The sequence below is a fragment of the Brassica rapa genome, chromosome A06, assembly GCF_000309985.2.
Source record: "Brassica rapa cultivar Chiifu-401-42 chromosome A06, CAAS_Brap_v3.01, whole genome shotgun sequence".
In the NCBI taxonomy this organism is placed as follows: domain Eukaryota; kingdom Viridiplantae; phylum Streptophyta; class Magnoliopsida; order Brassicales; family Brassicaceae; genus Brassica; species Brassica rapa.
Window position 1 is genome coordinate 28,306,504 of NC_024800.2, and position 21,679 is coordinate 28,328,182.

The 21,679-nt window shown below is 40.2% G+C and overlaps 5 protein-coding genes and 1 long non-coding RNA gene across 6 annotated transcripts; 4 read left to right on the forward strand and 2 right to left on the reverse strand.

Annotated features, from left to right (window-relative positions):
• The first annotated feature begins 2,746 nt into the window (after positions 1-2,746).
• On the forward strand, positions 2,747-4,904 carry LOC103827926 (cruciferin BnC1). Its single transcript, XM_009103488.3, has 4 exons — positions 2,747-3,080; positions 3,312-3,664; positions 3,757-4,173; positions 4,388-4,904. Exons 1-4 carry the CDS (start codon positions 2,798-2,800, stop codon positions 4,790-4,792), a joined length of 1,458 nt encoding a protein of 485 aa, XP_009101736.1. The 5' UTR covers positions 2,747-2,797; the 3' UTR covers positions 4,793-4,904.
• LOC103827927 (pentatricopeptide repeat-containing protein ELI1, chloroplastic) lies at positions 4,885-7,271 on the reverse strand. Its single transcript, XM_033272359.1, is given in 1 exon segment — positions 4,885-7,271. A coding segment is annotated over 1 exon segment (1,914 nt). The 5' UTR covers positions 7,214-7,271; the 3' UTR covers positions 4,885-5,299.
• A 1,451-nt stretch (positions 7,272-8,722) lies between these two features.
• On the forward strand, positions 8,723-10,007 carry LOC103827928 (G-box-binding factor 4). The gene has a single exon (XM_009103490.3). The coding sequence runs from the start codon at positions 8,984-8,986 to the stop codon at positions 9,782-9,784; it is 801 nt and encodes a 266-aa protein (XP_009101738.1). The 5' UTR covers positions 8,723-8,983; the 3' UTR covers positions 9,785-10,007.
• A 537-nt stretch (positions 10,008-10,544) lies between these two features.
• LOC103827929 (glutathione gamma-glutamylcysteinyltransferase 1) lies at positions 10,545-13,361 on the reverse strand. The gene is made up of 9 exons (XM_009103491.3): positions 13,051-13,361; positions 12,657-12,813; positions 12,333-12,571; positions 12,091-12,254; positions 11,961-12,012; positions 11,582-11,809; positions 11,315-11,504; positions 10,969-11,234; positions 10,545-10,815 (listed from the first exon to the last, which is right to left on the reverse strand). The coding sequence occupies exons 1-9, from the start codon at positions 13,294-13,296 to the stop codon at positions 10,729-10,731; spliced, it is 1,629 nt and encodes a 542-aa protein (XP_009101739.3). The 5' UTR covers positions 13,297-13,361; the 3' UTR covers positions 10,545-10,728.
• A 228-nt stretch (positions 13,362-13,589) lies between these two features.
• On the forward strand, positions 13,590-15,931 carry LOC117125839. The gene is made up of 2 exons (XR_004448283.1): positions 13,590-13,798; positions 13,970-15,931. It is a non-coding gene; the product is annotated as an uncharacterized LOC117125839 (long non-coding RNA).
• A 208-nt stretch (positions 15,932-16,139) lies between these two features.
• Positions 16,140-21,560, forward strand: LOC117126159. Its single transcript, XM_033273590.1, has 4 exons — positions 16,140-17,776; positions 18,053-18,589; positions 18,641-21,404; positions 21,480-21,560. Exons 1-4 carry the CDS (start codon positions 16,140-16,142, stop codon positions 21,558-21,560), a joined length of 5,019 nt encoding a protein of 1,672 aa, XP_033129481.1.
• The last annotated feature ends 119 nt before the right edge of the window (positions 21,561-21,679 follow it).

Here is a 21,679-nt window from a genome sequence, read left to right on the forward strand (position 1 = left end):
TAAAACAAAAGCTAAAGTAATCAACGAATTCTAAAAGCATTTTGCTTAACTGGATGTGGCGGTAACAAAAAACTCTATTCATTTCTAAGAGCATAATATTCAGAAATTCTGGTGTAGTCGCAAATATTGGTTGTCATGTTTATTTTTATGCATATATTTGATTTTTTTTTTTTAAAAGTATGTTAAGAAACTGATGGACAAAGTAAAATAAAATTTAAATACCTCCATATATTTACTATATTTTTTTCCTACAAACACAAAAATAGTTTTGAAATCTTGACCACAAAAATAGTGGTTCGGATCATTGACAAGGCAATTCGCAACATGATTGCTTTTCTTCGCTACAAGGCTGACCACAAGCTTGCGTGCTAAATGAAATGTTGGTTTTAAGTCTCAGTTTAGAACTTTGCAGTTTAAAACATTTTCTTCAACCATGTAAATTTTCATCTGTAAACCTTTATTTCTGTAAATTCCTATTTTTTATACAATGATAATTGAATTTCACATTTCATAAAAAAATAGTTTTGAAATCATTAAAATATATATTAGTGTTAAAGATCCGGCGCGTAGCGCCGGCATACCCCTAGTTTAGTATAAGGTAGGGGTATGGTTGAGGTCAACATTAACTTATTCCATGCAATCATTGATATTTCATAGTTTCACTAATATGTACTATGTTATTTTTTTTGTTTCATTCTATTTGGATTTTGAATTTATATTTGGTTTTATGGTTTATATATGGATTTAAGATGTACTGATTAAAGAGTAGGATTTAGTATTTAAGAGTTGGGGTGAAATTAGAGATCGGGGTTGGGATATGTTTAGTATTTAGGGGTTGTAGGTGAAGTTATAATCATATATTGCTTCGCTGATATGGAATACCACACTACGTAAATATGTATAAGATCAATAAAAGTATATGTGAATGGTTCCCTCTTTTTCATTTGGAAAAATATTCATGTGCTATTTTACAAAATGCAACCGATAACCTGCTATCTGAAGAAGCATAATCAGATGAATTGTGTATAAAAAGTATGACATTTGATTATGTCAAAATCAGTGCCATTCACTTAATTTCACAGTTAAATATGAGTATCACTTAATTTCACATTCAAATATGGCTAGGCTAGCTCACCAATAAGCCTTTATTTTATTGTATCCGATCAACTGTTTTTTTTTTTAAATGTAAAAAGACAATATTTGATCAACCGTTACAAACCGTGTTGAACAAGGGCGGCTAAAAAAGTAGCACACAAACGAATTATTGTATGATATCTGTTCAATATTTGGAATAATTTTGCTTTTTATTATTTTGGACCTTTAAATACATTTTTTGTTAGTTAGCAAAAGAAAAAATCTTTTGTTTATGATCATATATAAAATCGCTAGAAACGTAGTTTTGGGAATGCTAAATATCAAAACTATAACAAATAATTATTTTCAAAAATACCACTTATTTTATTAGAACTAAGCCTGGTTTATCTTTATTAAAATTTAAAGAAACCAAAACATAGCCAAGAAAAATTAGCACATGTATACGCGATTTCAAATGCATTAATAGTAGATCCTTTTTACTATATTTTGACTATATATATAATATTAAGTTACGGTATATGAATAAATATATAATATAAGTTACGGTATATGAAAAAAATCGGAGATCAATCTTTGGTAAATTTTATTAGTTTGGACTATTTTTTATTTATGTTTTAATTTCGAGCTTAAATTTTGATTTCGTTTGTATATATGAATTTGAAAAGATAGTTTTTGTGATTTAGTTATTTACTGAAAAAAATTAAATTTGCATATAAATCAAAAACAGTTTGTTGTTTAGGAAAAGAAGTAATCGAAGTGTTAGAAAAAAAAATGGTTACAAATTCGTATTTATGAAAAAAGGAAAAATGGAATGAAATTCCAAAGGGACTGTGAGCAGCATGCAGCCGTACACTCGTCATGGGCGGTGGAATATGATGAAAGCACGGCTCGTCGCGTCCGACACATCTCTCATGTCACGTGTGTCTCAGAGTCATCTGTTTTGTGTCGCTACGTCTCTCGATTTTCTTCTTATAGTTACCATTTTTGTTAACTTTAATCATTTGCATGTCCATGATAAATCAGTCTTTCGAAACTTTTATCATTTCTCCAGTTCGAGTGTGACCGTTATACTACGATCTAATCAAAACATGTCTAGAATCAAAAAAAAAAAATTTTTTGGTGTAAATGTTATCTAGAATCAAATTTACAATCTTATTGCATATTTTTTTGTCTAACAATATTACTAGAAATCTTTGTTTGTTACTAACATTAGTAAAACTATCATCTTAACCAAGTTGCAGGAGCAATTCGTTTCAAACGTAATTGCTATAGTGATGTCATTGTAAATTTGTCATACTGATCAAATGTAAAGTATAATACAATTTTTATATATATCATGACAAACAAATCAGTATATACAAGAATTATAGATTTTGTCCTATTACATATGCCTATCTCAAAGTTGATGTGTAAAGACATGCAGTTCAATAAGCCATGCAAATTGAGATGTGTCAAACTCCCTTCGTTAATATGTGTTTTCTTACAACGTGAAGCCAAATTAAATTTTCAGAAGAAGACATAAAGATAGCAACTCAAATGAAGTGTAGATTGTACATAGTCGACTCTATATACCTGGTTCTTATCTCATTCAATTTATCCTCAAAAAACTTTATAAACATCTATATAAATAAGTTCACTATAAATAGCTTCATCTAACGCAGCTTTAAAACCAGAAAAACCACAACAACTAAGTAAAGAGAAAATGGCTCGGCTCTCATCTCTTCTCTCTTTTTCCATAGCACTTTTGATCTTTCTCCATGGCTCTACAGCTCAACAGTTTCCAAACGAGTGTCAGCTAGACCAGCTCAATGCACTGGAGCCGTCACACGTACTTAAGGCTGAGGCTGGTCGCATCGAGGTGTGGGACCACCACGCTCCTCAGCTACGTTGCTCTGGTGTCTCCTTCGTACGTTACATCATCGAGTCTAAGGGTCTCTACTTGCCCTCTTTCTTTAGCACCGCGAAGCTCTCCTTCGTGGCTAAAGGTACGTCAATCTGATTTCGATACTATTTGAGTATCGAGATTCAAACTCGTGATCTTTAAGGTTCAGTCTTTTGAGAAAAGTGTTGTAGTAAGTAATATATCACTATACACGTGCTAAGGTTTTGATCAAATATATTATAATATTTTTTTGTTTAATTTATAACCTAAATATATGGTCGATGTTTACAGAACTACGCATGTAACATTGTTTTTTTGGTTTGTTACATTATAGGACAAGGTCTTATGGGGAGAGTAGTCCCTGGATGCGCCGAGACATTCCAGGACTCATCAGTGTTCCAACCAGGCGGTGGTAGCCCCTTCGGAGAAGGCCAGGGCCAGGGACAACAAGGTCAGGGCCAAGGCCAGCAGGGTCAAGGCCAGGGACAACAGGGCCAGGGCCAACAGGGTCAAGGCCAGGGCTTCCGTGATATGCACCAGAAAGTGGAGCACATAAGGACCGGGGACACCATCGCTACACATCCCGGTGTAGCCCAATGGTTCTACAACGATGGAAACCAACCACTTGTTATCGTTTCCGTCCTCGATTTAGCCAGCCACCAGAACCAGCTCGACCGCAACCCAAGGGTATATAAATAAACAAAAACCTCAAAAGCAATCATATAACTTTTTATATAATTACAGAATAACAAAAATATGGCTTTCTGTTTTATCTGTAGCCATTTTACTTAGCCGGAAACAACCCACAAGGCCAAGTATGGATAGAAGGACGAGAGAAACAGCCACAAAAGAACATCCTTAATGGCTTCACACCAGAGGTTCTTGCTAAAGCTTTTAAGATAGATGTTAGGACAGCGCAGCAACTTCAGAACCAGGAAGACAACCGTGGAAACATTATCCGAGTCCAAGGCCCATTCAGTGTCATTAGGCCGCCTTTGAGGAGTCAGAGACCGCAGGAGGAAGTTAACGGTTTAGAAGAGACCATATGCAGCGCGAGGTGCACCGATAACCTCGATGATCCATCTAATGCTGACGTATACAAGCCACAGCTCGGTTACATCAGCACTCTCAACAGCTACGATCTCCCCATCCTTCGCTTCCTTCGTCTCTCAGCCCTCCGTGGATCTATTCGTCAAGTAAGTACAGCCAAAATATTGTCTATTTTTTTAGCAAAAAAAAAATAAAAAAAATTGTCTATTTAAAAAAGTTTGGTTATGTTTATTCTGGTTAATCAGTTGGCGATCGAGTACCATATTAATTCTGTAACCATAGTTTATGTTTTCGGTTCGCTTTAATATGTCCGTTTCTTCATTTAAACATGACTACTGAAAGTTCATGTGTTGGATGTAGAACGCGATGGTGCTTCCACAGTGGAACGCAAACGCAAACGCGGTTCTCTACGTGACAGACGGGGAAGCCCATGTGCAGGTGGTTAACGACAACGGTGACAGAGTGTTCGACGGACAAGTCTCTCAAGGACAGCTACTTTCCATACCACAAGGTTTCTCCGTGGTGAAACGCGCAACAAGCGAACAGTTCCGGTGGATCGAGTTCAAGACAAACGCAAACGCACAGATCAACACACTTGCTGGACGAACCTCGGTCTTGAGAGGTTTACCATTAGAGGTCATATCCAATGGGTACCAAATCTCACTCGAAGAAGCAAGAAGGGTTAAGTTCAACACGATCGAGACCACTTTGACCCACAGCAGTGGCCCAGCTAGCTACGGAAGGCCAAGGAAGGCTGATGCTTAAGAGCTTACCCAGTGAACCTCTACTGTAAAAGGAAGTTAAATAGTAATAAAAAAAAAGAGTAATAATAATGTACGCAAATGTGACTGGTTTTGTAGAGGTTTTAGAATGTTTACTCCTTTTCTGAATAAAAATAACTCTTTTCTATCTAAATTTTCTAGCTAACTTCATTTTTCACTACACTACAAACATACATATACGAGAATGCAGACTTCTCCGAGGATATAGTGACAATATCTTTCACATATTATGCGGTACAAGATCTGCTCCATATGCCTGCCTTTCCTTTTTTGCTCCAGTCAGATAAGATCTGGTCTGTTCGTCTCTTGCAAGGACCGCTGCAACGTAATATTCATAATTACTTTAGATTTAATCCACTTCAAGATTAATAGGAGTCTCAGTATTAGAGGAGGAGCTATTCACAATCTATTTACGATGGAGACATTGAGACTAAATGCCAGATACATTAAGACAACATTGGCTCCTTTTCGTGTAGCGTAGCGTTTGGTTTTACCAGAAATCGCCACAAGAACAAGAACCATCCACGAAATGATGGAACCTATTCCGATCTCTCATGACAATTTTCCTTCCTGTGATCTTCGATATCAGTTTTGTCACCGTATGACAATCCGAACACACTCGCAGGTTCTTGAATATCCTCAACGGACTTCCTGGTTTAGTACTAATCAGACCATACGCAATGGCTAGCCTCTCGCTGTGAACCTCTAGAGACTCCTCTTTCTCTGTCTCTTCGAGATCTTGCAACACCGCGTCTGTGTCTGGCACGTAACCACAAGACTTGATCCTTTCGCTCATCTTTCTCACCATTGTGTAAATCTCCTTGCTTTGCAGATGGTTTCTATCTCCCGCTCCGAATTCATGAACTCTATCATCGACTTCTATGGCGCTTACTCCTGGCTCTTTCACTATTGTTTTCTCCTTCATCAAGCTCCTCACTTTCGCCACGCCTTCATAATCACTCACAGATGCATACATATTCGAAAGAAGAACATAACTTCCCGAGTTTGCGATGTTCCGCCTAATGAGATACTCTGCAATTTCCTTGCCTAACACGAAATCTCCACGAAGTTTACAGCTTCCTAAAAGAGAACTCCATATAACGGAATCAGCCTCCATCTCCATGTTCTTTATGATCTCATAAGCCTGCTTTAACCGACCAGCACGACCGAGGAGACTGACCAAACATCCGTAATGTTCGATCTTGGGTTTAATACCCTACTCCTGTCCCATTGACTCAAACATTCTGACACCTTCCTCTACCAAACCAGCATGAGCACAAGCCTGTAGTGTTGCTACGAAAGTTATATCCGTTGGCTGCAGCCCTGCGGTTCCCTGCATCTCATCAAACAATCTCAACGCGTCTTGGCTATAACCATGCATAGCGTATCCAGCAATCATCGCATTCCAGGCAACGACATCCTTCCTCGGAGCATCGTTAAACACTGAAACAGCCTCTTCCAAGCTCCCACATTTGCTATACATATCAATCAACGCAGTGCACACTTTAACATTGACCCTGATGCGACTTCTCTTGATGAAAACATGGATCCAACGCCCGGATTCAAGCGCGCCGATCTGCGAACAAGCCGAAAGAGTCGCCACGACTGTTATTTCATCAGGTTTAGGCTCTCCTTTGGCCAACAGTTCCTGGAAAAGCATCAGAGCTTCGCTGGGAAAGCCATGTTGAGCGTATCCATCGATCATCACGTTCCAAGAAACAATGTCTCTCTGAGTCTCAGGCACTCTTTCGAACAAAGCCCTCGCAGCCTCAACGTTCCCTTGCTTCGCGTAGCAGGTGATCATAGCCGTGGAGGAAACGATGCTTCTCTCAGGCATTCTATCGAACACCTTCTGCGCAGAAACTACATCTCCTCCTCCTCTCGCGTAAACGTCGACGAGACCAGTCGCCACGTAAGGATCTAGCCCCAATCCGAACTTGAGGACATGTGTGTGGATCGCTTTTACAGACTGACTCGAGCATGATTTCAAAATCGACGAGAAAGTAAACTCGTTGGGGACGGTTTCAGAAGATAGCAATTGAACATATAGCAGGAAAGCTTGGTCACGGAGGCCGTTAGTGGAGGCGGTGTTGATCGCGGCGGAGAATAGGAACAAGTCGGGATCGATCGTCTGGTGAATTAGAGACAACGAGTGGTGAATCTTTCCGTGGGAAGCGTATGCACGGTGGAGCTTGAGGTTTAGAACAGGGTGGTAAGGATGGAGGAAGAGGTTACGGCGGAGAATAGCCGCGTGGATTTGCTTGACTAAATCCACTGATTCCGATTTGTCGAGTAGAACTGCGAGTTTCTCAGGCGGCGGAAGGCGGAATCCAGCGGCGGAGGAGGAGGAAGTGGTCAACTGTTTTTGCGGAAGTGACGTGGTGAGAATTGGTGACGAGGCCATTTTCTTCGGGTTTTGTTTGCTATACCAAACATCATTGGTCGTTTAACGTGGCAGCGTCTGCTGGTTGAACGTATGATTATTACCGTACATGACGTGGCAGAAAATCTAATGGCTTATCAGGTCTGAACTAAGCGGAGCGTATTTAAAAGACTACAAATTTAAGCGTTTTTCCCAAATCATACGTATATATGGATGGCAACAAACATGTTAGTGTGGCTTAAAGATGATTGTTTCGTTCATGTATGTGACTGAAATCAATAAATATATTTGGCTCCAATTCTAAAAACAAAAGCTAACCCTATATATTCATATAAATATAGTTTAATAAATAAATTTATTAATTTAGAAAATAGAATTTTCTAAATATAATTATAATTTATAAAATAAAAATGTTCTAAATTTTAAATAATAAAAGTTGTTAATATATATCTACATATTTTTGGTAATATCCGTCTCTCGAGAATCCAAGCTAGATATGAATCCAAAACTTTGTTTTTTTCTCGTGCAACCACTTCTTCAAAAAACGTTCGTGAAGATTAATTGAGAAGTTTTGAGCTTTTCAATCTTCGGAAATAAAAATAAAAACGAGAGAAAAAGAGTACACGAAAACCCAAAACCAAAGTTTCCTACAGAGAATCTTTTGGTTAGAAAGATTCCATATACATTAGTTAAAAAGATCTTTACAGACAGGTTCAGCTTGGAGAGATCTTTCTCCCACCGCTCATGCTTTGTATATTTAATCTCGGTCATGTGTTGGAAAATGTACAAAGTTTCCATTGTAAAAGAGGTGAACTTGTATTCCTATAACACATTACTCCGAATCTGTCTGTATTATAAACTTTAAAAATAAAGTTGGCCTTTGGTCTCTTTTATAAAAATTAGTGTATCTTCCATATACATTGAACCTCTGATAATAAATTTGCATAGAGAAGTAGACGTTACGCTTTCATCAGACGCCCGTATGGTAAGAAGGCATAGTGATTGTCTGAGATATGGAGAAACAAGAATTCTTCAAGAGGCATCGCCTTCTCTGAACCTAAATTTTCATTCAACAATGTTTACTGGATCAAGAGATTAAACAACATACAATTTTTATGGGCTCCAATTTTGGATGGATTTATAAGAGGACATGGACCGTCATAGTGGATCTAATTAGCATTATGGGTTTTTCATTGGTTGGCCTTCAGAGTATCACTAATTTGGGCTAAAAGACTTCATCCTCTTCAATACAGTTTGGTCGTCTCAAGGCAATGCAACTATTGAATCAGCAACCAGATAATATTGAATCTGTCATCAATCAAGAACCAGAGTTGGGAAATAAAGCTCTGGTTACTTTACAAAAAAAAAAAACTATATCAAACATCTATCTGAAAAATGTATAGTTTTTTGTTTTTTTTTTCCTAAAGAAATATGTATTCACACATATTGATTTCTAGTTAATTAATACAAGTATAGTAGTATATTAATAGTTAGTGAAAGTAACTCAAGTTTAATTATGCACTAATTATATCTTAAAAAACAATAATTGATGGTAAGAGTTTCACGACCACATAATGAAGACACGAGACAGAAGCTTCCCCACGCGCCCATAAAGTAAAAAGAGACTTATCGTTAAGTTGAAAACTCTGATAACTTAATAATCCACGCGCTAGATAAAAGCACGTGTTGTGCAATCTCTCATCTCGGGGCCGAGTCAAAAGAAGAAATCTAGAGGCGAATCTCTGATCCGATTCCGGCGAGCGAGAGAGACTTGTTCTGTCTTCTCCGATAATGGCGTCCTTTAAGGTGATGCATTCTCCCACTTCTACAAACTCGGATCCATCTCGTCGCATCCCTTCTTCCTCCATAAGACCTCGGCGAGATCCCAACGCGAGGATCCTCGGCGGTTACGACGGTTACAGTCCCGCCGCGATGACGGTTGAAGGTATTCTCCACGAGACTTTCGCATCGGATCCACCGGCGACGGATTCTTCGCTCCTGATGGATGCTTCTCCGACGGCGACGGTTTCCGGAGGAACGGACACGCGGGGGAAGAGCGTCGACGAGGTGTGGAGAGGGATGAAGGAGGAAGAAGAGATGATGACGTTAGAGGATTTCTTAGCGAAGGCCACTGGTGAAGACGGAGGAGGAGAGTCGGATGACGTGGATGTGAAGATTCCTCCGGCGGAGAGTTACGGATTCGATCATCACAACCCTTTTCAGATGATTGATAAAGTGGAAGGATCGATCGTTGCGTTTGGGAACGGTGTGGATGTCTATGGAGGAGGAGCGAGAGGGAAGAGAGCGAGAGTGATGATGGAGCCTTTGGATAAAGCCGCTGCGCAGAGACAGAGGAGGATGATCAAGAACCGTGAGTCTGCTGCTAGGTCTAGAGAGAGGAAGCACGCTTACCAAGTTGAGTTGGAGACTTTAGCTGCCAAGCTTGAGGAGGAGAATGAGAAGCTTTCTGTGGAGATTGAAGAGAAGAGGAAAGAGAGGTACCAGAAGCTGATGGAGTTTGTGATCCCCGTGGTTGAGAGACCTAAGCAGGAACCTCGGTTCTTGCGCAGGATTCGATCTTTGGAGTGGTAATGATAATAATCTAGAATAATAAAAAGGTAGAGACTTTGGAAGGTTTCTTTTGGTATGTAACTATAAGACCTGTGTGTATGAGAGTGGATTCGTAATCTGCGGTAAAGAGTAGCGAATGTGATGAATATGGTTAATAACTTTACTATATTATATTATATAGATTGCATATGTTATGTAGTTTTATCACTTATGGTTTTGATGAGACATTGATCTGGGTATCAGCGCAATCTCTTTGTCTTTATAAATAGAGTTTGAATTTAAATCTGAGAACAGTTCAGATTGAATTAAAAGAGAGGAGCAGTGAGGTTGCTTTAGCAGAAGAAGTTGGCGTCTAAGATGAGATACATTCACAGAGTTTGTGTTCAGTTGAAGAAGTAAATCTTTGTGTTTATGTTCCTGTAAACTAGTAATACGCTTACTGTGGCATCATTTGGTTCATACGTCTTCGTGATACCTAGTCGAGAAGATACTAAAGGAAACGAGCTTCTTCATTTTGTTCTGAACCATGTCTGTGGAGGTAAAAAAATCAGCAGAGCGGTGAGTCCACATGGCTGTCTACGTGGTACTTTGCCTCCGGACAATAGTCACTTGGTTTGGAGACAGGTTTGGTTAACCTCTTATTCACTACCATCACGAACCCATCTTGCTCACCAATCTCTATGAAAAGGAGAATGCCACTCTTGCGACCTTTGATTATTAAAGACCGATGTTGTTTGCAAATCACATGCGACGCCTCTTGTAATCAATACATCCTCTTCAGTAGATTGTGTAATAGAATAAGATTTATTAACGTAGTGGTAGTAAAGATAGAATGCATATGCTACAAATAGAGTTTGAATCATACATAGAATAAAACGAGACTCTAATAAATTATAGGGTATTTTAGGTTTGAGAAACTGGGATTCAAATGGTGAAGAGAGAGACTTCAGATTTGGGTAGACGAATCAAAAGGCAGGTGCAGCGAAATCCTCCTCCTCCTTGTTCTCTTGGCATCTTTTTAGCAGCTGAAGTTGGCGTCGAAGATGCAATACCTGTAATAACAACCATGTAAACATCAAAAACAGTCATTTGCTCAAAGAGGTAAAACTCTCATGCTCAACTTAGGTTTAGTTAATTGTTTAGTAAAAAGAAGTAAACCCTTTTCAACCGTGACTCCAAGAAATAGAATTGGTATTATAAATTACCTCTTCTTGAAGCATAGTTGGGAGGGAAGCCATGGAAATGAGCTGCTTCATTTCTTGCATAAGAGCTTGGTCTTTGATCCCTGACCATGTCTGTGGAGGTAAAGCCAACAGAAGTACAGTGAACACATCGTTTCCTGCTGGAAAGTTTGCCTCTGGACCACATTCACAGTTAGTTTGAGTCGATGGCACCAGTAGATCAACATTTTGTTCGCTCCCGTCACGCACCACAACTCCAGTCACCACTGTGCCTTCTGCCTCGCCAGGACCTTGATGAGGGGAAACAAGTTTACTGTTAAAACAAAATTAACATTCAACCTAAGTATAAGACTCAACATTAGTGACATACCTTTGACACATGTGACGCAAGTTTCCCGACAACAAAACTCTTTTGATGAGCATCCGGACAAGATTTCAGCTCCTTGGCAACAAGCCTTTGCAGCCGCATATGTCAGACTGTCTTCGTAGCCCACAGTGGATAAGAACTTACTGATGTGTTTGAACAGTTCTGTTTCATGCACTTCTTTCAGCACCACTTGCTGCAGAGGATTTAATCAGAGATTAGACATGTATAAGTCAAGATTGTCCAACGTATGGCTTTGTCACCGGAGAGTACCTTTAAGTTTAGCCTTGATTTCTCCTCAGCGCTGAGGTTTTGTTTTGTGTCCTCCGCTATTCTGAGCTCAGCCACCCATCTGATGAATGTGTTGAAATTTGACGGAAGTGACTTGAACACAACTGATAAGATTTTTTCCACGCTATCTACTTGCTGTGAACTCACAAGACGAGGAACATCTTCCTTTAAATACTTGGCTATGCTGATCCAGCTCTCATCTTTGCAGGACTGGTATATAGATAACCAAAACAACAACCGGTCAAGTTTGGTTAACAAGTTTTTGTATTACCAATGAAATGTACCAAGGATCTGAAGTTTATTCAATACATGTGCACACAAGATGTGGTTATAAAGAGAATTAATTTTGCATCAGACATACCAGAGTATAGAGCAATCCTGGTTCTCTGTGGGGTCTAGATATGAGCATGAACCTGGGAACAACATCAGACCATATCATATAAAAACAACTACATCATGATACTAATTGAAAAAAAGAAAGAGAATGTTACCCTCTACGTTTTCCTGTTGAATCATCAATGCTGTCCATGGCTTCCCAAAGAAGTTTAAGAGGAACCCAATGGGGAGGATACTTGAAACGTGCAACATCAAGAATCAAAGCCATATCTCTCTCAGCATTATAGCCACCTATAGGTGAAAAGTGACCAGACCCAGTCTGCAAAAAAAAAAAAAAAGATTTGTTAGAATCCTGATCAATATTACAAGCACTCAACAGTTGTGATGCAGAAGTTACCTGCTTAAACACCCCTCTGTGATACGTTGAGATCATATGGCAATTCTCAGAGGTGGAGCATTTCATCACAAGCTTGCGAAAGTCGTCAATGGTGGTCTGATTAGTGCGGAAAGCCTCCACTTTGGCTCCAGAACAGTGAGCCAAACAGACAACTTTCCCAAATGAAATCCCCTTTTCCTTGACTACTTCCAGTGGCTCGCAGCAGTCCAGCATCGACTCATCAAACCACCTCCAAGGCCCTATTCGAAGAAAAATTCAAAAAAAACAATCTAGATTTGTTTCCTTCTCTTTATAAATGGTACATATATATATATATATATATACCTTTCCATTTACGTCCAGGATCAATAGAAAGAGCGTTCAACACCACAGAGAGGCTAGCCAAGCCACAATAAGCAGGTTCAGACTGCGTCTGGAAATAAGAAATCAACCTGAAAAATCCTTCCATAGTGCCTTTCTGAAGCGCTTCATTGAATATTTTCTGATCACAAAAAGACAACATCTTTTTTAACTTTTCAGACAGTAACTAAATAGAGCAACACAAATTACATCAACAAGTCTATCCCTCTGTAATAAAACCGACTACTTGTAGTAACAGTTAACTAGAAGTATTCAGATCTCTCACTCAAAAAGCTCAACCAATGAATATATTACAAAAATAACCTAATTTTAATTAAAAGAAAATCGATGAATCGAAAAAACTTTGATCTCGTCGTACCTTGCCTTCGGAAGAAGAAAAGTCAATGGCCGGAGGAGAAGGAAGAGATCGCCGGTAGAGACTCGCCATAGCCATTACGACAGGTTTCTTGGAGGGATAATAATTAGTATATATATGTTGAGAAAGTGACAAAGATCGCACTGGAAGATTCGGAAAAGTAGGAGCGAATAACTTTGCGTAACCTTTAACTTTCGGTGTGATGATGAGATTTGAATATGTGAACAAGGCGTTGATTCTTGTACACATATATGTATGAGTTTATTATTAATACACCACAGGCTCTCTCTCTACTCAATTATTCCACTCTCTTCAGGTCAACGCTCTCTCTCTCTCTCTCTCTTCCTCGCGACGACGAGACGCCGTTAATTAAATACATCCGGTTCGGCTCGGTTCGGCTTTGGTATTACATATTGCATGTTTTAAATTTAAATTAGGTAATTTTACATTACTCTACTTTTTTACATAAATCTTTAGGCAACTGTAGTTCGTAAGGGGATATTTTCCATTTCGATGGAGTTAACTTTAGTTTTATTACAAAAGTTATGGGTTAACAGACTACTACTGTTTTGTTCGGCTTAGCGGTCGAATGACCGTATATGACGGCGTTTAGTCACCGTTAGTTTCTGGTCAAACTTGGCGTGAAAGTGGGTGAGAGAGACTTCTTGAATCAGTCGGGTCAGAGGACTCCGGTTTGTTCTTTGGAGTTTGGAGGGCATCGCTCACAATCATTTCATTTCACCAACACAAGGTACACATAGTTAATATGTTATTATATAACAAAACTAATTTATTTATTAACCGCTCTGCTTGCAATCGACCCAATAACCCAATGATCCGGTAAATTATCCAGTTTAGTGTCCGAGTCCATAGTTTCATCTTCTCTCCGGTCGATGTTAATGGTTTTCCAAAAAATCTACAGCACTCCCGAAGAAGGCCACCACCGCGTCAGAGAAAAATGACATATATTGACTCGGACTTAGACCGGAAAAAGGAGAAAGCAAAGGACAAAGAGGGAAGAAAAAATGATAGTTTGCCTTAGACGCCGCCGAAGTGGCAGGTCAGAGCTAGGGTTACAGCTCTCTTTTGGTGTCTCTCTTTCTCTCTACCCAATCCTAACTCTAAACCCATCCCCTAGAAGCTTTTTATACTTTTCTTACTTCTCAACTTCTACTCTTGTTCTTTAAGAATATACATTGTGCTTTGCACGGTTCGTTTGTCAGTCTTTTCCATGTATGATCTTTTTCTTTTATCTTTTGTTGTCTCAAGGCTTTTTGCCTTCATTTGTTTTCAAGGATCATTTCTACTTAAATCTCTAGGACAGGAGTGTTTCTCTTTTTATAACCATTCCCTTTTCTTGATTGCTTTTCATTCTTTATTATTATTTTTTTGGTTTATAAACCCAAATCATTAGGCTTTTGCCTTCATTGGTGTTTAGTTTTTCATTTTCTCCTCTTGCAACCTCCACTCCATGATCAATCTTTCTTTGTTGAAATATAATTTGTTTCTTTTAAACTTCACACTCATATTTCTTCCCGCTTCGGAACCAGAATCGGGATCAGAATCTTGTAGAAGCTTATGGAATTCTGCTTCTAAAATGCTTCTAAAATATTCTTTTAAAAACATGTTGGAAGCTTATGATTCCGTTTTGGAATCACACTTCCATTCTTTAAAAAAATTATCTTTATGCATTGAGGTTTTTATTAAAGATAATCATATATTCAAAAATATTATGACAATTAATTATAAAGTACTAAATAATTAGTATAATAATGTATTTTAAATTTAATTTATGTGTATTTTCAAAATTTTAATATGAAATCATTTCAAAATTATTATAAATGAATAAAAGCTTTATATTAAATTGAAATCATATAATTTTTAGTTCTAGATTTTTAAAAATCTAATAACATAGACTTAGAAAAAGCATGTTAGTAACATGGACATGAGATGTAACAAAGCATGTTTCTTAAAAAAAATTTTTGTTCAGCAGTATGTCTCTTAATCCAAAGTGTTTACAAAATTAATAATATAACAAGTTAATTTCTGCAATAATATAAATGAATACTTTGATGTGATTAAAAGTATGATGATATGTAAAGCAATACAATTTTGGAATAATTAAAATGAATGTTTGTGTGTTTCGTATAATAAATATCATAAAATGCATCAACCATTATTTTCATTATTTGATATATAACAAACAAATATATTTTAAACAATATTGAAATTGCAGCTTCAAATTGCATAATAACTTGTATAAAGTCTTGACGAATTCACATTTATAAAAATTGATTACCATTTGAAATTAGTTATAGATCATGTCAAATATCACATATTGTCATATTACATATATAAAAGAAAATTATAAATAATACACACCCTTAAACCTAAATTAACCTTTGTTACTATTAGGAATAAAATAGAACATATAATTGTATATTTTAACGCACTTTTATATATTTTCGATTATTGTTTTGGAACTGAAAATAGACAGCCCTTTGTCAAAATCTAGTTTGCAAATTAAAATGATTGCATATGTATATGTATAAATCCAGCTGGTTGTATTGGGCCACAATGCTTTAGATATTGCCGGATTTCCAGTCTGCAGCTCTGGCTCTAGACATAAATTTCAAAAATTAACTAAGCAAGTGTAAGATGATGAAAAAAATAATTGTATATGCATATAAAGAACTCGCTTCTTTTTTAACAACAATAAAGAATTCACCCAACTTTTGAGAATTCATAATTGTACTATCCAAGAGGTTCCCTATTATTTTACTATTACAATAAAATTACACAAAACAAAAAAGAAAGTAAGAAGTGTGTATCTTAACGGAAAAAAGCTTCCAAAGAATATTACAGAAAAAAAAGAGCTTCCAAAGAATATAGATTGTCAAGAAAGATACGACAAGTTTGAGTTATAGAAAGGAAAAAGCAAAGAGCAAAGAGCAAAAAGGCTATATTCTCTCTCCAAAAAGCGATTTTTGGGCGAAAAGTTAGCCACCGTGACTTACCTCTCTGCCGCCAACCGGCGTCAGATTCGACGTCGGATTCGTGACCTATTCTCTTCGCCATCTCCTCCGAAGGCGATGAGGAAGAAGAAACCCAAAAAGTCCCCGTCGGCGAAGCTCTCGAAATCGTTGGGCTCTTCTCCACCGACCAAGCCTCCGCCGTCTATCTCTCCGCCCCCCATTTGCGATGAAGGAAACCTCATCTCTCCAGTCGTAGAGGAAGCTTTTGATGCCCACCTTGGCTCCCCAGCTGTAGTGGATGCTCAACCAACTCGCGACTCCGCAGATCTGATCCCCCTTCATGTTGATTCTGATTTTGCGAAGACAGTGATCGTTGATTGCTCGACGGATCCATCTTCAGACAAGATCGCACCCCTAAACCCCCAAATCGAGTTGAGCCCCGCAGTGTTGCCTGGTAGCTCCTCGATCTCACCACCAGTCGAAGCAGTGTCGGAGGAAGTCTTTTCGTTATCAAATGTGGAATTAGCTAAAGCTGATGCCAAGGACGCGCCCTTGGGCTCGCAGTCTGCTGTTCCAAAGGACCCTTCTCCTCCGGTTCTCGAAGAGAAGGAGGTTAAAGCTCAGATGGCGTCCACCGATTCTTGGTGCGATCGAGCAAAAGGAGTTAAGCAACTGTCTAAAAAAGGCGAAGCTTTCACCCTCCCTTCGGGGGAAGCATGTATCAAGATTCCCAACTCTGTGATTGAGAAGAATCGCAAGTCCTGGGAACCATTTGTGCTTGGTCAATTCTACTCCGACCCTCCTTCTCAGGGAACTTTACATAACATTGTGAATGGGATATGGAGTAAGCACTACAGGGACATTGCCGTCTCAAAAATGGAAGGCTTTTCCTTTTTGTTTCGAATCCCAAATGCTGCGACGAGAAGTAGAGTGATTAAGCAGAAGCTGTGGCAGATTGAAGGGCAGACCATGTTTGTGGACAAATGGGAACCTGGTATTATTCCCACAAAGCCTGAGCTCACCTCTGCCCCTATCTGGCTTGAACTGCGGAAGGTCCCCTTCCAGTTCTTCAACGAAGACGGTCTAGAGCGTATAGCGGGTCTGGTGGGTCACCCCAAGTTCCTGCACCCTTCGACTGCAAATAAAACTAATTTAGAAGTGGCTAAAGTTTTTACCATCATTGATCCAAGGAAGCCGCTTCCTGAGGCGGTAAATGTACAGTTCGACTCCGGGGTCATTAGTAGAGTGCTTGTTTCAAGTCCTTGGATGCCTCCGGTGTGCGGATTCTGCAAAGAGATCGGTCATTCTACTAGAAGATGCCCGACCGCCCCCAAGCCTTGCTCTGTGTGTAGCTCGTCTGATCATATTTCATCGAAATGTCCTCAAGCTCCAAAATCCGAAGTTAGAGGGAGGAAGACCAGGAGAAGCAGATCAAGAAACAAGCAGAAATGGGTAGTGATGGATCCTCAAAAGGCGCTTACCTTGCCGCAAATTGAACAGTCTCCGCCAGCCTCTCCTGCAGTTACTCCGCAAGTTAAGACTAGTCTGGTGGACGTGTCTCTTCAATCAAAATTGGGCACAGAGAAAGATATGGCAAGAGGAGAGCCTAGTGGCTCATCTGATCACCTTCGTTCGAATCTCCCAAGAAGTGTATCCGCTAACTCGCGTTCCTCTCAGCCTGACCTGCAACCCGACTCATCAGATCTGACCTCGAGGAGGGTGAGTTTAGCAAGCATGAGCTCGACTTTGAAGTGGTACGCAACAGGAAAAGATTCTCAGGCCAAAAAGGAAAGCGGGGCAGGGGCCCCAAAATCAATTAAATTTTATGTCGTCGGACATTTTTTGCTGGAACATACGCGGTTTAAATAAACTAAGTCACCGCAGCGGATTACGTAAATGGTGTAGGAAGCAATCTCCCCTTTTTGGTGCTCTCCTAGAGACTCATGTGAAGAATTCTAAGATAAATAAATTCACTTCGGAACTTTTTCCTGAATGGTCCCATGAGAGTAACTATGATTACTCTCCTTTAGGGAAAATTTGGTTGGTGTGGCACCCATCTGTTTGGTCACTATAATCTCCAAGTCCCTTCAGATGATCACTGCTGAGGTTATGTGGCCTTCGGTTCAGACTAAGATCATCGTCTCCATTATCTACGCCTCTAACGACTCAGAGGAACGATTACATCTGTGGTCGGAGTTAGAGGCTCTGGTGCTCGCTCTGCATTCCAAACCCTGGATTATCCTAGGTGACTTTAACCAGATTAGGGACCCCACCGAGCATTCCAAGCCGGCATCTCTGAACTTGGACAAGAAAATGAGGGATTTAAATCAGAGTCTGCTGTCCGCTGGTGTGGACGATTTGAACTTCAGGGGTAACACTTTCACCTGGTGGAATAAGCAGAAGCTGAATCCGATAGCTAAGAAGCTTGACCGAGCCTTGGTTAACGAAGATTGGTACTTTGAGTTTCCCTCCTCGGTCGCCTATTTTGGGAGCCCGGAGTTCTCGGATCACGCGGTTGTCTCCATCCTGCTTGACCCCTCCATCGCCAAGGCTAAAAAGCCCTTCAGGTTTTATAATTTCATTATTCAAAGCCATGGTTTTATTGAAATGATATGCAGTTGCTGGTTCTCTTTTAATGTCACAGGTTCAGCAATGTTTAGGGTCTCCCGTAAACTGAAGCTGTTAAAGAAATGCATTAAGGACTACAGCAAGCAGAACTACTCAGGAATCGAAAAAAGAACGGCTCAGGCCCTTGAAAAGTTGGTGAACGCGCAGAACATCATGCTGGCTTGTCCCACAACGCATAACGCGGAGGTTGAGCTTAAAGAGATGAGGGTTTGGGAGGAGCTGTCAACTGCTGAGACCTCTTTCTTTTTTCAGAGATCGAGGATCAACTGGTTAACTTATGGTGATGGTAGCTCGCGCCTGTTCCATAGATATGCAGCGTCAAGGCAAGCAATCAACCATATACACTTCCTTGTCGGTGACAATGGAGTGAGAATTGACTCTCTCCCTGCGATCCAGGAACAATGTATCAACTACTTCTCTGACCTCTTGGGTGGTCCTGCTTCGCCTACTATGTTTGAGCAGAGTGATCTTGACCTCTTATTCGACTTTAAGTGCTCAGCGGAACATGCGGCAAATTTCAGGAAAGAGTTCTCGTCGATGGATATTAAAGACACTTTTTTCTCTCTCCCCAAAAATAAAACAGGGGGGCCTGACGGCTATTCTTCGGAATTCTTCACCGCCTCATGGTCTGTGGTTGGTCCGGAAGTGACTGAGGCTGTCAAGGAGTTCTTTCGTTCTGGTTCTATTCTCAAGCAATGGAATGCGGCTAACCTCGTACTGATTCCCAAAATTCCTAACGCTTCACATCCGTCGGAATTTCGTCCTATCTCTTGCCTCAATACAATATACAAGGTGATTGCTAAGCTGCTGGCGTCAAGATTAAAGGAAATTCTTCCTCTCATGATCTCTAAGGCGCAGTCTGCTTTCCTTCCTGGCCGGCTCCTAGCGGAAAATGTCCTTCTGGCTACTGATCTGGTAAATGGCTACAACACCAGGAACATAACCGCAAGAGGAATGCTGAAGGTAGATCTCAGGAAAGCGTTTGACTCGGTCAGATGGGACTTCATCTTGGCCTCGCTTAGAGCTCTGGAAATACCGCAGAGCTACATCAATCTGATCTCGCAATGCCTCACGACTGCTTCGTTCTCTGTCTCGGTTAATGGCTCTACCGGTGGTTTTTTCAAGAGCTCTAGAGGTATTAGACAGGGGGACCCTCTGTCCCCCTATCTCTTTGTGTTAGCTATGGAGTGCTTCTCGCGACTGCTCCTGTCGAGGTACGAAGCGGGAAGCATAGGCTACCATCCAAGAACAGAGAGCTTAAAGATATCCCACTTGATGTTCGCGGATGATGTCATGGTCTTCTTTGATGGCAGTAGCAACAGCTTGCATGGTATCTCGGAATGTCTCGATGATTTTGCCTCATGGTCTCGCCTGCACATGAATGCATCGAAGACTGAGCTATTCACTGCGGGACTTGACCATGGTGAAACCCAAGCTATCGCTAGCTATGGTTTCCCCACTGGTAACCTCCCCATAAGATACCTTGGACTTCCCCTTATGAGCCGCAAGTTAAAAATAGCGGAATATGCTCCTCTCATGAACAAGATCACTAAAAGCTTCAATGCATGGTCAGTTAAGCTCCTATCGTTCGCGGGTAGGCTTCAACTCCTAAGAACTGTGATTTTTGGGCTCATCAACTTCTGGGTCTCTGCTTTTATGCTACCAAAGGGATGCATCGCGGCTATAGAATCTCTATGTTCTCGATTCCTATGGTCTGGCAACATCGATAAGAAGGGCATTGCAAAGATAGCTTGGACCACAGTGTGTCTACCAAAGAAAGAAGGAGGGTTGGGTTTAAGAAGCATCAATGTCTGGAATCAAGTCCTAGGTCTGAGGTTTGTCTGGTTATTGCTCTCTAACGCCCCCTCTCTTTGGGTGGACTGGCACAAGAGTTTTCACCTCACTGGTAATTCGTTTTGGACTATTGAGCCATCATCATCGGACTCTTGGGCTTGGAAACGATTACTGAAGCTTAGACCCCTGGCGCTTCAGTTTTGCAACTCGGTGGTGGGTAATGGGGTAAGCACGAGGTTCTGGTTAGATGTATGGACTCCTTTTGGCCAGTTAATTAACCACCTTGGCCCTGGGGGTCCTAGAGCGCTTCGACTGAGAAAGGAAGCCACGGTCGCTGATGCTACAAATGGCGCAAACTGGTCACTACCTCACCCAAGATCTGATCAGGAAGTGGAACTTCACTCTTATTTAACTACCTTATCTCTTCCATTACCTACTGATATTGATGATTGTTTTGAGTGGAAAGCTGCTGACTCTCCGATGAATGTTTTTACCTCACAGGCCACCTGGGAGGTGCTACGACCGAGACAGCCGATTCAACCCTGGCACGACATTGTGTGGTTCAAAGGAGCTGTCCCGAAGCTCGCTTTCACGATGTGGGTAGCTAACTACGACAGATTACCAACAAGAGCTAGACTGGCGTCATGGGGTCTCTCTATTCCCATTATCTGCCCCTTCTGTAACGCAATGCCTGAAACCAGGGACCATCTGCTCCTCTCATGCCAATATAGCTCTCAAGTATGGTCTTTAGTCTTCAGTAGATGCAGTAGTTCTCAGCGGAGAATTGCAGACTGGGATGAGCTTTTATCTTGGATTCGAGCCGCCCAATCTAGGACAAACCTTCTGCTAAGGAAGCTGGCTTCGCAAGCGGTTGTGTTCCATCTTTGGAAGCAGAGGAACAACCTGATCCATAACAACGCCTCTATGCCTGCAGCAAGCGTTTTCAGGGATATTGACAAGGTGATGAAGAACATCATCTCTTCCAGGAGATCGAAAAAAGTATTTAGCTCACTTATGGTTCTTTGGATTCGATAGGTGATGTTTTTGTCCAAAGTGTTGGATGCTGTTGATCCATCTTGTTTTTTCCTTTCTTTTTGCCAAGATGTATCGAACTAAGATTTTGCTCTGCAAATCTCTTTTCATTTATATGATATTTACAATTTAGCAAAAAAAAAAAAAAAAAAAAAAAAAAAAAAAAGGCTGACAGGCAGATGTTTGCATGTTAGAATATTTCA